General features: G+C 41.2%; 1 protein-coding gene across 6 annotated transcripts in view; it reads left to right on the top strand.

Annotated features, from left to right (window-relative positions):
• Positions 1 to 16,972, top strand: part of DACH2 (dachshund family transcription factor 2) — a 492,287-nt gene that overhangs the window by 286,685 nt on the left and 188,630 nt on the right. For 4 of the 6 annotated variants that reach the window (XM_039489730.1, XM_039489728.1, XM_039489726.1 and 1 more), the window contains exon 3: positions 12,619 to 12,690. The exons of the other annotated variants lie outside the window; for them this stretch is intronic. In XM_039489730.1, coding sequence (XP_039345664.1) covers positions 12,619 to 12,690 — 72 coding nt within the window. The remainder of the gene's footprint in view (positions 1 to 12,618; positions 12,691 to 16,972) is intronic. 6 annotated transcript variants of the gene reach the window in all.

Below are 16,972 nucleotides of genomic sequence, written 5' to 3'. Positions count from 1 at the left end.
TTCAGAATTTTAGGATTGGCATTCGTGTTGGAATTGTCACTAAAGTTGCGTGTATGATAAAAGGGTGGGAATGGTTGGGTTCAGATACAGGAATTGCTGCTGCAGGTAACCAGAGAGAGGGTCAAGTCCAGCAAAATTCACAGTTGTGAGCCAGACTGTGCCATTAAGTCACAGCCCTGTGTACGGAGTAAGACAGAGCTGCACTGGAGCTCCTGGGGAGTGTGCTCACACCGTGCCTGTCCCTTAGAAGAGCAGCATGTTGAGGAAGACCAGCTTTGCTGAACGAAGCAGAAAAGCATGGCCCTACTTTCCCCCTCCTCCTTTTGGAGAAACTGCATGTGCCGAATCAGTATCCCTGAGCAGATCTTATGCTGTAGGAAATACATGGGCTGCAGTTGTCACCCCCTGCATGGAAGTTTTCAAGGGGTATGTGGGGGAGCACATTCTGTGTGCCCTCCTTCCAACCCCTCCCATTTCACTGAGCACCTGGGAAGATGCTCTATTTACTTAAGAACGGTCATACTAGGTCAGACCAAAGGTCCATCTAATCCAGTATCCTGTCTTCCAACAGTGGCCAATGCCAAGTGCTCCAGAGGGAATGAATAGAACAGGTAATTATCAAGTGATACACCCTGTCGCCTATTCCCAGCTTCTGGCAAACAGAGGCTAGGGACACCATCCCTGCCCATCCTGGCTAATAGCCAATGATGGACCTATCCTCCATGAACTTACCTAGTTATTTTTTGAACCCTGTTATAGTCTTGGCCTTCACAACATCCTCTGGCAAGGAGTTCCATAGGTTGACTGTGCGCTGTGTGAAAAATACTTCCTTTTGTTTAAGCAACAAAGAATCCTGTGGCACCTTATAGACTAACAGACGTTTTGCAGCATGAGCTTTCGTGGGTGAATACCCACTTCTTCGGATGCAAGAATACCCACTTCTTCTTGCATCCGAAGAAGTGGGTATTCACCCACGAAAGCTCATGCTGCAAAACGTCTGTTAGTCTATAAGGTGCCACAGGATTCTTTGTTGCTTTTACAGATCCAGACTAACACGGCTACCCCTCTGATACTTCCTTTTGTTTGTTTTAAATCTACTGCCTATTAATTTCATTTGGTAACTCCTAGTTCTTGTGTTATGAGAAGGAGTAAATAACAGTTCCTTATTTACTTTATCCATCTAGCCTCATGCATTTAGGACAAAAACCTGATAACTTCATAAAGACTCTAATATTTTTGCTTCCTGTTATGCTTACTAAATATGCAGTTCTAGGCACAAATTTGAATTCCATTTTTGATCTAGATTAACTGAAATGTGTTGGTGTGTCTGATGAGTCATCTTAAATAACTTGATGAGGCATATTAAGTTTGGAGTGGAAATGTGTCCATACTGCAAAATCACTTCTCCTTATTAATTGGGGCTCTAAGATGAGAGGCTAGTGTCTGAATGGGAATAGATACTAAACTACCCTTTCACTCTTGGAGATGGTCCTCTCCAGTTAAGACTGTGGCATGTTTGTGGGGTTATGTAGGACAGCTTGCACTATTGCCGTCATGTTGTACCTGTTCTAAGAATAACTGCAGAACTTCAGTCTCACAGGCTATCAGGCTAGACTCTTTAGCCAGCACTGATTTCATCCCAAAAATATTTTGCAAAGAAAAACAATTCCCCAAAGTACAAGCCTCATTTAACAATGGGCAGAATATTTAAACCTGGACTCCAAAAAGGAAAGTACGGTATATAATACATGCTTAAAATGTAAATGATAGACATATTTAGTAGCAAAACAAAGCCTTTATTAAAATATAGTGATCTACAAAGGTTTTTATATAATCAAATGAATTACAGTAATGCAAGTCTGAGAAATGATCTGGAAAAGGTAGAGTACACTCACATAAAAGCAAGTTATGATAACCTTTTCATAATTCTTCAACATGTTGAAAGAGTATTTCTACACTGACTTATTAAATTAGGCAAGGTCACCTTTTCATTTTATTAACAGATTAGGTTTGCCAGATCATGGATTTTGATCCTGAAAATGTGGACGAAACATGCAGTAACATATGTCAAGAAGAAAATAGGCTGAAACAATACTAAATCAATTTTATACAGCTTAAACTTTTTGTTTTAGCATTAGTTGCTTGTAAAATATGGTAAATTGCTTAATTGCTGACACTGTAATTTGTCTGTTGATTAGATATGCTTTTCAAATAATAAAAACAATACTTAATATTTTTATAAAGGAAGGAAATCTTTTCATAAGTAATGAGAAATCCTCTGCATTTGAAATACAGTATAATAGAATCATAGAAGAGTAGGGTTGGAAGAGACCTCAGGAGGCCATTTAGTCCAACCCCCTGCTCAGAGCAGAACTTGCTGCAACTAAATCATCGTGCCAGGGCTTTGTCAAGCTGGGCCTTAAAAACCTCTAAGGATGGAGATTCCACCATCTCCTTAGTTAACCCATTCCAGTGCTTCACCACTCTCCTAGTGAAATAGTTTACTATCCAGTCTAAACATCCCCCACTGCAACCTGAGACTATTGCTTCTTGTTCTGTCATGTGCCACCAATGAGAACATCCTAGCTCCATGCTGTTTGGAATCCCCCTCCAGGTAGTTGAAGGCTGCTATCACTCTTCTCTTCTGTAAACTAAATAAGCCCAGTTCCCACAGCCTCTCCTTGTGTGTCCTCATAAAACCCGAGCCCCCTCATCATTTTCATTGCCCTCCGCTGGGCTCTCTCCAATTTGTCCACATCCTTTAGGTAGTGGGGGCCCCAAAACTGGATGAAATACTCCAGATGTGGCCTCACCAGTGCTGAATAGAGGGGAATAATCACTTCCTTCGATCTGCTGGCAGTGCTCCTACTAATGCAGCCCAATATGTTGTTAGCTTTCTTGGCAACAAGGGCAAACTGTTGATTCATATCCAGCTTCTCATCCACTGTAATCTCCGGGTCCTTTTCTGCAGAACTGCCGTTTAGCCAGTCAGTCCCCAGCCTGTAGCAGTGTATGGGATTCTTCTGTCCTAAGTGCATGACTCTGCACTTGTCCTTGTTGAACCTCATCAGATTTCTTTTGTCCCAATCCTCCAATTTGTCTAGGTCACTCTGGACCCTGTTCCTATCCTTCAGCGTATCTACCTCTCCCCCCACCTTAGTCTCATCTGCGAATTTGCTGAGGGCGCAATCCATCCCATCACCCAGATCATTAATGAAGATGTTGAACAAAACTGGCCCCAGGGCAGACCCTTGGGGCACTCTGCTTGATACCAGCTGCCAATTAGACATCAAGCCGTTGATCACTACCCGTTGAGCCCGACGACCTAGCCAGTTTTCTATCCACCTTATAGTCCATTCATTCAATCCATACTTTTTTAACTTTCTGGCAAAAATACTGTGGGAGACCATATGAAAAGCTTTTCTAAAGTCAAGGTATATCACGTCCACCGCTTTCTCCATGTCCACAGAGCCAGTTATCTCATCATAGAAAGCAATCAGGTTGGCCAGGAATGACTTGCCTTTGGTGAATCCATGTTGACTGTTCCTGATCACCTTCCTCTCCTACAAGTACTTCCAAATGGATTCCTTGAGGACCTGCTCCATGATTTTTCCAGGGACTCAGGTGAGGCTGACCGGTCTGTAGTTCCCTGGATTCTCCTCCTTCCCTTTTTAAAAGATGGGCACTATATTTGCCTTTTTCCAGTCATCCGGGACTTCCCCTGATTGCCACGAGTTTTCAGAGATAATGGCCAATGGCTCTGCAATCAAATCAGCCAGCTCCCTCAGCATTGCATCCGGCCCCATGGACTTGTGCTTCCTGGTGCAGCAGTCTGGGAGATGACCTTGTCTGTGAAGACTGAGGCAAAAAAAGCATTGAGTACTTCAGCTTTTTCCACATCATCTGTCACTAGGTTGCCTCCCCCATTCAGTAAGGGTCCCACACTTTTCCTGACCACCTTCTTGTTGCTAACATACCTGTAGAAATTCTTCTTGTTACCCTTCACATCTCTTGCTAGCTGCAACTCCAGTTGTGCTTTGGCCTTCCTGATTACACCCCTGCATGCTCAAGTAATATTTTTATACTCCTCCCTAGTCATCTGTCCAAGTTTCCACTTCTTGTAAGCTTCCTTTTTATGTTTAAGCTCACCAAAGATTTCTCTGTTAAGCCAAGCTGGTTGCCTACCATATTTGCAATTCTTTCTGCACATCGAGATGGTTTGTTCCTGTGCCCTCAATAAGGCTTCTTTAAAATACAGCCAGCTTTCCTGGACTCCTGTCTCCCTCATAGTAGGAGATCCTGTCCATCAGTTCCCTGATGGAGTCAAAGTCTGCTTTTCTGAAGTCCAGGGTCCATATTCTGCTGCTCTCCTTTCTTCCTTTTGTCAGGATCCTGAAGTCAACCACCTCATGGTCACTGTTGCCCAGGTTGCCAACCACCGCTACTTCCCCTATCAATTCTTCCCTGCTTTTGAGCAGCAGGTGAAGAGGAGCACGGCCCCTGGTTGGTTCCTCTAGCACTTGCACCAGGAAGTTGTCCCTAACACTGTCCAGAAACTTCCTCGATTGTCTGTGCACTGCTATATTGCTCTCCCAGCAGATGTCAGGCTGATTGAAGCCCCCCATGAGAACCAGGGCCTGTGATCTGGAAACTTCTGTTAATTGTCTGAAGAAAGCCTCGTCTACCTCATCCTCCTGATCTGGTGGTCTATTGCAGACGCCCACCACGACATCACCCTTGTTGTTCTCACCTCTAAACTTAATCCAAAGATTCTCAACTGGCTTTTCTCCAGTTTCATACTGGAGCTCTGAGCAATCATATTGCTTTCTTACATACAGTGCAACTCCTCCACCTTTTCTCCCCCACCTGTCCTTCCTGAACAGTTTATACCTATCCATGACAGTGCTCCAGTCATGTGAGTATACAATCAGAGTTTTGAAAGGAGAGCTACAAATAATAGTCAATTTTGTTGAAGTTCTATGGCTTGTGCTATACTGGAGCTTTGAACAGATGATGATAGTGGTCCCTTCTGGCTTTAGCATCTGAGTCTATGAATACTGTCACTGATTCCCAAATGGTGGGTAACTGAAGGAGTAAATCTGAATAGATTATTTTCATATTACATATATGATCTCAAATGAAAGTACACTAATATACAGAAACAGCTAAATCCCACTCTCATTGACAGCTCAATAGTTCTGCACACATATGCAGAAAACACTCACTGCACACATTCAGTGCTCAACAGAGTGCAATTGACTTGGCCCCAGCAATCGCAGAGCAGGTGACTTGATTACACTGAAATCAGGCAGAAAATGTCCTCTTCTGGCCACTCAAGTGAATCAGTCAAATTATCGAGTGGCAAAACTAATTCTACGCCTTGGGCCATCAGAGCTGCCACTTCCTATAAGTCAAGCCTTCACTTAGTGTGAAATTGTTTTTTATTTTATTCTCTTTTATTTATTATGCTTATTTCAGCTAATCCATTTAGTGAATGTGAATCAGCCAGCATACTAGAGCTGTTTCAGATGTGCAACCTTCTCATGCAGTGATGCTGAAATACTTGAGGACTTAGGTCCATTTAAGAAAATTCCAACCCTCTTATGACTTTATATAATTAGAAAGTAATATTTCAGATTTTCATATGAGACAGAATGAGAAGAAAATATTAAATATGATTTTAAAATTGACTAAAATTACTTGTGGCTGAGCTTTTTTTTAAATAACAGATATAATTCAGAGGGGACACTTAACTTACAGTTTTAAGAATTAGAAACATATTTGCCATTAATTGTAGGCCATTAAGTACCAGTTAATTTTAAGGAGTTTAGCAGAACAAATACTCCCTTAGAAAGCTTCTAATATTGTTTTTAATTTTAAATGTGGACTAAAATTCTAAGGGGTCTTGCAGAAATGAGACCAAAGATCTACATAATTTACCGATATAGATGGTGCATCCCAGGTATCACACCAGTATATAATTCTGTCCATATGCCAGCCCTACATTTCTTTTGTGCCTCTGGTGCACAATGTTATATTGTCCCATACAAAAAGATTAAGATACGTTGGTGTCTTTCATTTCATTTATTTCATTTCATGTAAAGGTTCAGAAGCAAAAGATGTGGTCAGGGAGAAATTGAAAAAAACTTCCACTCCTGCTGATTCAGTACTCAGAGTCAGAATATGACTTATGCAGATCAGTGGAGAAAGAAGGCAGAAGTCTCAAAGGCAAGCAGAGTCTTAGAAAGGAGTGGGAAGGTTCACACTGTTAACAGGATGGATGCATCTTTGCTGGTGGCATGGGACAAGCTTCTGCCAGCTCTAGCGGGCTCTTAAGAGACCCTGTATGTGATGTATGGAAAATGCAGTAGATTCATTGACCTTTGTGTTCTGCATCATTTAAGCACCATTGTCCTAGAAAGGTAGTGCCATCTTCCAGTGACATTTTGGAGGGTTCTGCCATTGGTTAGTTTTTGATGTTTATACGTGCAGATTTGGCCCTTAAAAACTGTTATGATAAAATCTTGGATGTCTATTTGAAATAGATCAGAATAATGTAGGCTTTATAAAAACCTAGATGACGTTCATTTGGTGTTTTGTAAATGGCAGCTATTTGCCAACTTCAGATTACTGAAAGTTTTTTTGCTGCCAGGCTTGACTATCCCTATGCAAAAACCTGTGAAGCATTGTAGACATGTTATCAGGATTTAGGTCAGTTTTCCTGGTCTGGAGCATTGCTTGTAACTAGCAGCCATCATTTGGAGTTACAGATGATTTTTTCCTCTCACTAGCTTATGTGAGGGGGAGATTGCTTGTTATATCTGTCTTTTGCCCAGCAAGGGTGCTGTTTGACCAAAAGTCCCAACGCTGATGAAAATTTGTGTACCCAGACAAATTTTAGTCAAGCATTGTACATAGGAACTAACACTGAGAATGGCTTCTTTGCCCATCAATAGAGCCATACCAAATTCATAGTCCATTTTGGTGAATTTCATGGTCATAAGATAGGATATTATAAATTGTAAATTTCATGATTTCAGCTATTTAAATCTGAAATGTCATGGTGGTGTAATTGTAAGGATTCTGACTAAAAAGGAGTTGTGTATGTATGGTGAGGGGGGTCGCAAGGATTTATAGGGGGGGTTGCGGTACTTCTACCCTTACATCTGCCTGCAGAGCTGGGCAGCTGGGGAGCAGTGGCTGCTGGCTGGGAGCCCAACTCTGAAGGCAGCGCTGCCGCCAGCAGCAGCGCAGAAGTAAGGATGGCATCGTATGTTACTGCCACACTTACTTCTGTGCTGTTGCCTGCAGAGCTGGGCCCTTAGTCAACAGCTGCCACACTCCGGACACCTAGCTCTGAAGGCAGCAGTGCAGAAGTAAGGGTGGCATGGTATGGTATTGCCACGCTTACTTCTATGCTGCTGCTGCTGGCGGGGGGCTGCCTTCAGAGCTGGGCGCCTGGCCAACAGCTGCCACTCTCCATCTGCCCAGTTCTGAAAGTAGTACAGAAGTAAGGGTGGCAATACCGTGACCCCCCTAAAATAACCATGTGACCCCCCCGCACAACTCCCTTTTGGGTCAGGACCCCCAATTTGAGAAATGCTGGTCTCCCCCCCCCATGAAATCTGTATAGAATAGGGTAAAAGCACACAAAAGACCAGATTTCACGGGGGTGGGGGTGGGGGACCAGATTTCATGGACCATGATGCGTTTTTCATGGCTGTGAATTTGGTAGGGCCCTACTCATCAATATAACCATATCACCTCCTTTTTTTGAATCCTTCCAGTTGGTCCCCTTTCTCCATTGAATCACAATCAAGCTTCTGCCTTGTTTTCAAGGCTCGGCATCACTCTGCCTCTCCTTACTTATCTCTCCTTGTCTCGTATTGTGTGATCTCCTGTCTTCTCTACTCAGCCAGTGATGCTAACCTTAACATCCTGTTTGTCTGCTTCTCCTACAACAGTGCTTTCTTTCATGCCACTTCCTATATATCAGATGCTTTCCTTGAATGGTCTTACCCTTTATGCATTCAAATCCCTATCAAGATCCAGTTCTACTCCGATGAGTACAAAAAACTAGCCAGCAATATATTGTCATCATCATCAAGACATGATGGAACTCTCAAGATGTGCCCTATTATCATCTTGACCGCTTACTCTTATCCTTGTACCTCTTTCTCTTACTCTTCATCTGTGACTGTTTTTCAGATTGTAAGCTCTTTGGGGCAGCATCTTCACCTTTTTATATGTACAGCATGTACCAGGGCCGCCCAGAGGATTCCGGGGGCCCGGGGTCTTCGGCGGCGGGGGGCCCTTCCGTTCCGGGACCCGCCGCCGAAGTGCCCCGAAGACCCGCGGCAGGAGCCCCCCGCCGCCGAATTACCGCCGAAGCGGGACCCGCTGCTGAAGTGCAGCCCGGTCTTCGGCGGTAATTCAGCGGGGGGGGTCCCCGCCGCGGGTCTTCGGGGCACTTCGGCGGCGGGTCCCGGAACGGAAGGGGCCCCCCGCCGCCGAAGACCGGGCTGCGCTTCGGCGGCGGGTCCCGCTTCCCCCCGCCCCAGCATCTTACCCGCGGTTCCCTCCTCACCCGGAGCCTCAGCGCCTCGCCGAAACAGCCGCAGCGTGTGGCCGGCGGGGCCTGAGCTCCGTCCCGCTCAGAGCCGCGTGGTGAGGGGGCGGGGCTGGGAGCTCCAGGCCGAGCGGAGGGAGCTGAGCTCAGCCCGGAGCTCCCAGCCCCGTCCCCTCACCACGCGGCTCTGAGCGGGGCGGGGCTCAGGGGCCCCGGCGGAGACTCGGCGCTTGGTGCGCTGAGGCTCCAGGAGAGGGGCGGAGGCGGGAGCCTCCGCTGTTCTCTTGGGGGCCCCTGCGGAGCCCGGGGCAAATTGCCCCCTTTGCCCCCCCCTCTGGGCGGCCCTGGCATGTACCATATTTTATGTGCTACTGTAATACAAATCATTGACAATAATGCAGATAGCCAGTTTAAGGTAGTAAAAGAGCATTCAGCTTTAAGATTTGCTATATATTTCTTTTTTTAATGCCAAATTGATTAGTCAGGTAAGTGGATATTGCGCTCCCGGGTGTTTTTGCTAAGGCTACACTTTCCCATCCAAGAAAATTAGAGGGCATTTACAGAAATGGGTGAGCTGTGTTGTCTGATGTTATCACATGTCACACATGTACATTCTTGCTGGTTGACAGCTAGAAATGTGACTTCCATGCTCCACATCTTCTGTTTGGCATCTCAAAGGTTTGCTTTCACATGTGTCAAGATGTGCCAGTTTGTTTGTGGAATTCCTGTCATTATAAATACTCTATCTGGTTCAATCAATATTTGTCTTCTGTGGAATATCAATGCTGTTCCTGCAATGCTTTCTTGGGATGCCATGAATTGTAATTATAAACAGTGCAATATATTGGTGGAATTATACATGCTTCCTAACATAAACCAGTTAAGGAATTACATGCATAACTTTCAAGGTATGCACAAGAAAAAAAGGATTTTTCTCATAAGTAGTTAATTTCTTGCTACAGTTTTACACATGTTGCAATACATATATATATAATGAATCCAACTAAAATTTGGGATTTTTTGCTCTAAACTTAAAAAATTCTAGTGTGTAAATCTTCTTGGGTGCAGAACAAGTCCAAGATGTTATCCTTTTGTGTGCAAATGCAGTTACCAAAATCAGTGTAATTTGAATATGTCAGGCTTGTGATGTTTTTCAAAATGACTCTACCCTTTCAACAGGGAGTTAAAGTAAAATACAAATATTGTCCAGTGAGTTTCTGTGCTAAATCCCAGATTAAAAATTAAGCAAGCATATTCTGCACTAAAAGACATGTTCTCTAGATTAATCTTAGTTTAACAGTGACTCAGGTGATTTCTGTATTAGATTCTGAGCACCTAGCAGCTTGATACTATATATTGATATTGCTGGTCAATGTTGACTTTTTATAGTGCCAGATATTGCCACTGCTAAAGAAACAGGTCTGCATTTGTATAATTGTTTCACTCACTTAGAAGCACTGAGTGGAGTCTCGAGTATTTTATTGGCTAAAGTTTGAGATAGCTTTGGCTATCTTGCTTTTATCTGTGCCAGTAAAAGCTCTGATTGAATTGAACAGATAAGGTCACATGTCTGAATGAGCATAATTTTTAGGATTAGATTTCTAGTGCACATAACTGATCATGAATTCTAAATTTTCTTTCCACTAATAGTCTGCAAAACATTAAGATGCTAGAGAATACTTTTACAGTTAACAGGGGTATTTTAGTTATAGTTTAAAAACATAAAACTTTCTTTCATTGTTTTTAATATCAGAGAATGCATCCGGGGCTCCCGATGTACTGATAGTATTATGCCGCTGGTCACATTTAACAATTTGAATTGCATACCCTGTTCCTTACTGAAAAATGACCTGGAATTTTTGTGGCCAGTAAAAAGGTGTAAGAGAGGAACGGGTAACTGAAAAAGGACAAAGGATTTGATCTGCTGGCCCAACGTAGCATCTCTTCTTTTGTGTAGGACTAAGAGGGAGGGGAAAGGCTTGGCCAGAAGAGAGAATGCAGCCTGATTTAGCAGTCTGCTGGGGAGTGGCACAAAACATTAGCCCCACCCCTTCAAGCTCTGACTGGGTCCACAAAGGGACTGCTTATCCAGTCTTCTGTCTGATCCATCAGAACAGTGGCAGCATTGCCATTTGCTCCTGGCCAGTGCTTTGTGACCTCTCTATTAATGCTGCTTTGAGTAGCACTATCTATTTCACTTTTTAAAAATGTAGGGTTTAGTCTATGCAGATTATTGTTCTCAGCTGCTTCCTGCTATTCATGTGATTTTCTTGGTGAGGGAATGGAGGCGGCAACATGGGTGTGAAAAGGAGGGGGATATGGCGTACCTAAATTTCCTCTCCGTGTTGCCAGCTCCTCATCATACACAATCTTTTTTTGGCAGCTTTGCTCCATTCCATGCTGAGCAGTTTAATTTTTCTGAGAAAAATGAGTTATACGATGAGGGGAGGATTAACTTCTGATTTTCCTGTTGACAAGAGCTATGTTGTCTTCTGTCCATACAAGTCATTCCTGCGGCTCTAAAGTGAATTACAAGTCTATGTGTGAAGGAGAATAGCACCCCTTCCCGCAATTTAGTTCGGATTTCTCTTATTGAAAGTTGAAAGGCAAACTCTTTCCCAGGGTTCTTTAACACTACTGCACATAAATAACTCGGGGACTGGAGAGCTTTTGTACAAGTTGTTTTCAGAATTGAGAAACGTTTAAGGACATTTAGCAGGAGGCTGCATGTCTAGCGGACTGAGCATGGGCTTGGGAATCAAGATCTTTTGAGTTTCAGGCTCAGGTCTGCCACTGTCTTGCTGTGTGATGTGGCTCTTAGTTTAAGATTTGCTATTCTCAGCTTCCCCATCTGTAAAACAGGATTAATAAGACTGATTTTTAACTACCTCGCAGGGCTGTTCTGAGAATTAGATGGTTAATTGTTGTTTGTAAAATGCTCTATAAGCAGAAGGGGCTGCATATGTTGTTGTATTACAGTGGGCCTGATCCTGCAGTCACACTTTGGCAAAAACTCTGCTCACTTTCCTGGGAGTTTTGCCTGAATAAGGATTGCCGGATCAAACTCCTTTATTGTGAAACATGTGTTGATAATAGTGTAGATTCATTAAAACTCCCATTCCACAGCATTTATTTTATATCCAGAATAAGTCTTTTCCAACAAGCTCTTTAAAGATGGGAGTAGAGGCGGGGAGGGTTTCAGTGACCCAGAAGTGGAAGACTTTTGTTCCTCATTAAACCACTTCTTGATGTTTCCCAATAGGTTTTCAACTAAACACTTGTTAATCCCAGAGCTCTGACAAGTGAGGCCTGCTGAATTAGGCCAATCACTGCTACAAATAGCTAGTGCACATGAAACAGTAATCGTTGCTTTCCAGTCTATTATTAGATTAACTTCATAGGGATTGCTTTTTTCTCCTGTGAGTTGGTGCATAAATGACATGCCTTACCCTCCAATAAATCTAACAGCAGAGTGGCTGTGACATGATGTTCATACCCCTCAGTCCCATGACAGATTATTTTTGATTGCTGCAGAAGTTTACAGCAGCTTGAAACCATTAGAATTTAAAGGCATCATTGAAATTTTACAGCATACCTGACTCATACACAACGCTGCTGGTACTGAGCTAAGTTTGTAGTATATTGGCTTCACGTTGTGATTGCCAGTCACAGTGAGTCTTGCTTACTTGTACTGGTCCCCAGCTGTCATTTTGAAGAGGTAAACAATCATATGACACTTCTCCTCTGTGATCTCTCCTTGGAGAACATGTGCTTTTGTGAGTAATGAAGCTTTTTGAGATTTCCACTGTGGGAGAGTCATCAGTGTTAAACACTTGTGGGAACCACCTCATGTAGACAAAAAACCTCATACACTTATATAGATGAACAAATGAAAACATACCTTTGCCACTTATTAGCTTCTCCAGAGATTTTTAAACTGGTGATACCTGGTCAATCTGTATATGTAGAATTAAAAAGCTATATTGTTAGCAGATGGAATTCTATTTCAATAACATATAAGTGCTTTTAACAGTGTGTTTTTTTTCCAGATTTAAGAACTTTGTTTTTTCCTGATGAAACCCAGATAAAGTTTGCAAAGCTCAAGACTCTTCAAATCCAAGGTGTTTACTACTATTTATATCTCATGTCAATGACTGTATTTGGCTCTAGTTATAAGCTTTGTTTAACTATTATGTTGTACAGCTGTATAGAATATTGCTTCTTTAACCTTGAGGCTTGCATTTTTCAAGTTGCAAGACAGATGACTAGGAAGACATATGCTGTCTATCCATCTCTGTCAGTATAGCTATACCTGTGGGCAGTGCTTAAGTAACCTGAAAAAAGTGTGTGTGTTGGTGTCATCACCTCCACGTCTGCCTGTCCCTCTGCCCAGCAGTTAAATCTTCCCCAACCTCCAAGTCAATCCTGACCCCCAATTAATTCTGCCCCCATCTGTTGAACCCTCCAGACACCCCTTCCCCCATGCCTTCCTCAGTTTCCCCCACTTCTAATGCAACTTCTTCACACCCCTCTCAAGTTTGGGGTGAGCTGCTTCAGGATCTCCTCTCTCCCTTGCAAGGACAGGTATTTCTGGGTGAGATGGGGGAGAAACAAGAGTTGCTATCCTGTTGCTCATGGTATTGGGTGGGGAGGGAATGTTGCGGAGCTGCCTTGAGATGCTGGGCTCTTTCTGCTCCTCCCTCCCTCCCCTCCTGTGAGAATGCTGAAAGAGTTCTACCTGCTTCCTGCAGAAGCCTGATTGGCTGCTGTTCCTCAGGAGGTGGGCAAGCAGGGAAAGGAGAGGCTCAAAGGGATTCCCCTTCCCGCAGTACTAAAATTCTGTGCCTCAGTAACCCAGCTCATTTTTTAGAAATTTTATTCCCTGGGTCTGTGGCCCATTGCGACCCAACACACTTTAAGCACTGCCTATGGCTCTGTATATGCATTTATCTACATATTATATATAAAGTGTGTGTGTACACCAAACTAATGTAAAATTGGTCTCTAAATGTTTATATACTTTATAATGTGATTTCATTAATTTTGTTCACCCTTACACCTCCAAATTCCTAGCTATAACAACTTGAACAAGCTAGCCTATATCTATAACTTTCTTGGGCCAAAATTAGTTGGACAGTACCACTGTTATTACCTTAATGTGTAGTACTATAATATGTAGCATGATTTGTATCAGAGAGAAAGTTAACACGATGGCCAATCTAACACAGTCCAGGCGTGGTTATATTGTTGATCGCATAGTATGTAGTATAATATGTGTATTGCCATTGGTGTGGTACATGTGAAATTCTCCAGAGAAAACAATCATGTATTTGCTGTAATTATGCTATTTATTTTTCATAATACATATTAATTTCTACCTTATAAACACCTATATATGTGTGCAGTTTCTGTTACAATAACAATGAGTTAGGCAATCTGGTAAATTTTGCTCTTGCTGATCTGTCAATAGTCTTAGGACCAAAAATCTCCCTTTCAGGGCTCCATCTAGCTGCTCAGCTGTAAGACCTGTTAGCAAGTGTCTTGTCTCTAATCCTGTGCTTGTGCTGCGGAGCTGTCTGTATTGTCTGAGTAACTCTCCTGTGCTAGTAAGGTAAAACTGTGTCCTTCAGTTTGTGAGAGTATTATGATCACAAGCTAGCCTGTACTGAATAAGTATGCACATCACAAAATTTGTATACTTTTTGGAATTATTGTTTTCTGCTTAACTTAAAAGAGTAGTATGAGAAATGGCACAAACAGAAATTGTATAATGAATGCTAAAGCTCCATCATTCTACTCAACAACATTGTGTTCACAGTATGGATAAGGGGTCACGTGACATAGAATGATTTCACATATGTGCTATAATATTTAGGCCACATAATATTAGGTTAAATATAAATAAATAGGATGAATAATAGAGAATATTTTTGAAAGGACATTTGGAATTCCTAATGCAAATATTTACACAAGAAACCTGATTCTAAGAGTTATACTCATCCAGTCAGGGAACATTAAAAATAGCTGGTATATGTTTAATCAAATCTGGTCAGCAGAATTTGAGAGTTGTGACTATTCAGAGTACAAGAACATTCTGCAGAAATTATTTGGGGGGAAATTTACCCTTGTGAAGAGGACCAGCAGAAGCATTTACCTGGTGTGTATTTCACTATTAGTGAATAATTTCAAATAACATACATAATTGAGAAAATTGTCTGCTACCTAAGGACAATTTGTGAACTGAAAAAGTCTAATTTAATCTAATGTATGATTTGCTATGCATCAGCTCTAGTATGAACAAATCACTAGCAATATTTTTTATTTTCTTAAATAGAATTTTTTTTTGTAATTGTATTTAAAAAGTGTTTCTATAGACAAATTTTTAAATTGTCAAAAAAATTTTAAACACAAATACACTCCAAAAGTTTAGGCAGATACAGTATATTGCATGTGAAATTTATTATTAGGGCACATTTTTTCCAATGGGTTTGTTAATCTTGGAAAAACAAAAACTATTTTTTTACAATGGGAAAATTGAGCTAACACATACCTTCAATATAGTTGTACTATGGTACCACACTGTTGTAATGTTAGCAGGAGCAACACTTTTTTTTCTGGTTGTGGATATTTCTTTACTTTTTCATCTGCCTACTTCAAGCTTCTTCATTTTTAAAAAATGAATGTTGAAAACATTGTATCACTGAATCTTTGGTAGATGATGTAAAAGGTTCTGACAATACATAGAGCCATATCATTTAAGAGTTGAGCCATTTTCTTTTTGACCTGTGAGATTTAAACCCCAAAGGAACTAAAGATCAATTCACTGTTTTTACACCAGATGTAGCCTGATAACATGTGGGATAAATCTTTTCTGCACCTGTAGTATAATAATTTCCTTATGCTATAGCATAATACCTTGACTAATACCACAGCATCTTTCTTATGACTTCAAAGAAACCGAAAACCACATTCATATGGAAAACATTTTATTATTTGTAATTCTTAGCTTTGTATATATTAAATGTAATAACTAATGAGTTTAGTAGAATAATATGTATTACCATATGCGAGAAGCATGTCTGATAACTCATGTACACGTGTAAGAATTGTTAATGTTTGCAGTATTTGCAAGAACAAATCAATTTTGGAAATTCTGTGGACGTATGCTTTCAATTGGGGTTAAGTCCATCATTTGGTCGAAGTTTTCCTATCAACTCCTAATTCCTTTCAGAGAAAAAAGTTATTTGTATCTTTGAGAGGAAAAAATGCTAATTGAAACCATGTAATAAAAAGGTAATTTAGTAAAACTATTAGTTTTTGTTTTTTACTCTTTTAAGCCTATTATTTTTAAAATTACTTTTGTATTAAAAAGGCTGTAAAACTAAGCTTGGTGTCAGCACATTGCATATTCAGGCACATTTTAATTCTCATTTTCCATTGCATGAATAGTAAAATCTTTAGAAATTGGAAACTAAAATTAATTGAATAAACTCCCATTGAATGTTTTTATGTTTTTGCTTGCATTTTAAAAAAGCGGATTGCAAACTTTTTTTCACAGCAAATGATGGTGCTTAACATTGACCACACCTCACTGAGATAATGTAGGGCAGGAAAAATAGTGCTGATGTAGGGGAGCAAATAACATCAAATATTCAGTAGCAGTTCTCAGAGTTACTATGTTTATTTCAGTAATATAGTCGTTATTGCTGGTATCGCTATCTAAATTTTATTTCCTAACACAATACAGAATCCCTAAGGTCAACCGCCATGGCAGGCCTTAAAGCTTGGTATTCAGCTGGAGTTGTCACTGTATGCCGACTGTAGGGTCTGCTTCTCAGTTTGTGCAGTACTTCTGCCTACTCATTAAACAGAATATCAAATTACTGAAATACAGACTGATGCCAAAATGTTCAAACTTGGGGGCCTATGGTTAGGCAGTAAAATACATTATTTGACTTTCTGAGATGTCAGCACAGAACTCATTGCTCTGTTTAACACCTCAGAAAATCAGGTCATTTAATTAAGGGTGGAGGTATGCCTAACTTTAGGCAGCTAAATTTGAAAATGTTGGATTTCAAATTATTTGTAATCCTTGAGTTAACTATATTTTCTTACAGCAATCACTTAAGGAATAATCACAAATGTAATTTTATAATGAACATCTAAGGCCCAATTCAGCAAAGCACTTAAATACATACTTGCCTATGAGCAGATAAGTTGTGCCATTAAATGTCAATGAAACCATTCACTTGCTTAAAGCTAAGCATGTGCTTAAGTGCTCTGCTACATTGAGGCCTAAATTCTTCAAACCTCCTATTTTCTTAATTGTTGGGGCTCTGTTATAGCTTTTATACTGCTGTGGTTACTACTACTATGTATTTTACAGCAGGAGCTGAAGTGGGG

This window comes from Mauremys reevesii, linkage group 9, assembly GCF_016161935.1.
Source record: "Mauremys reevesii isolate NIE-2019 linkage group 9, ASM1616193v1, whole genome shotgun sequence".
Taxonomy (NCBI): Eukaryota; Metazoa; Chordata; order Testudines; family Geoemydidae; genus Mauremys; species Mauremys reevesii.
The sequence above is the reverse complement of the archived record's forward strand: the minus strand, read 5'-3'. Positions and strand labels throughout refer to the sequence as shown.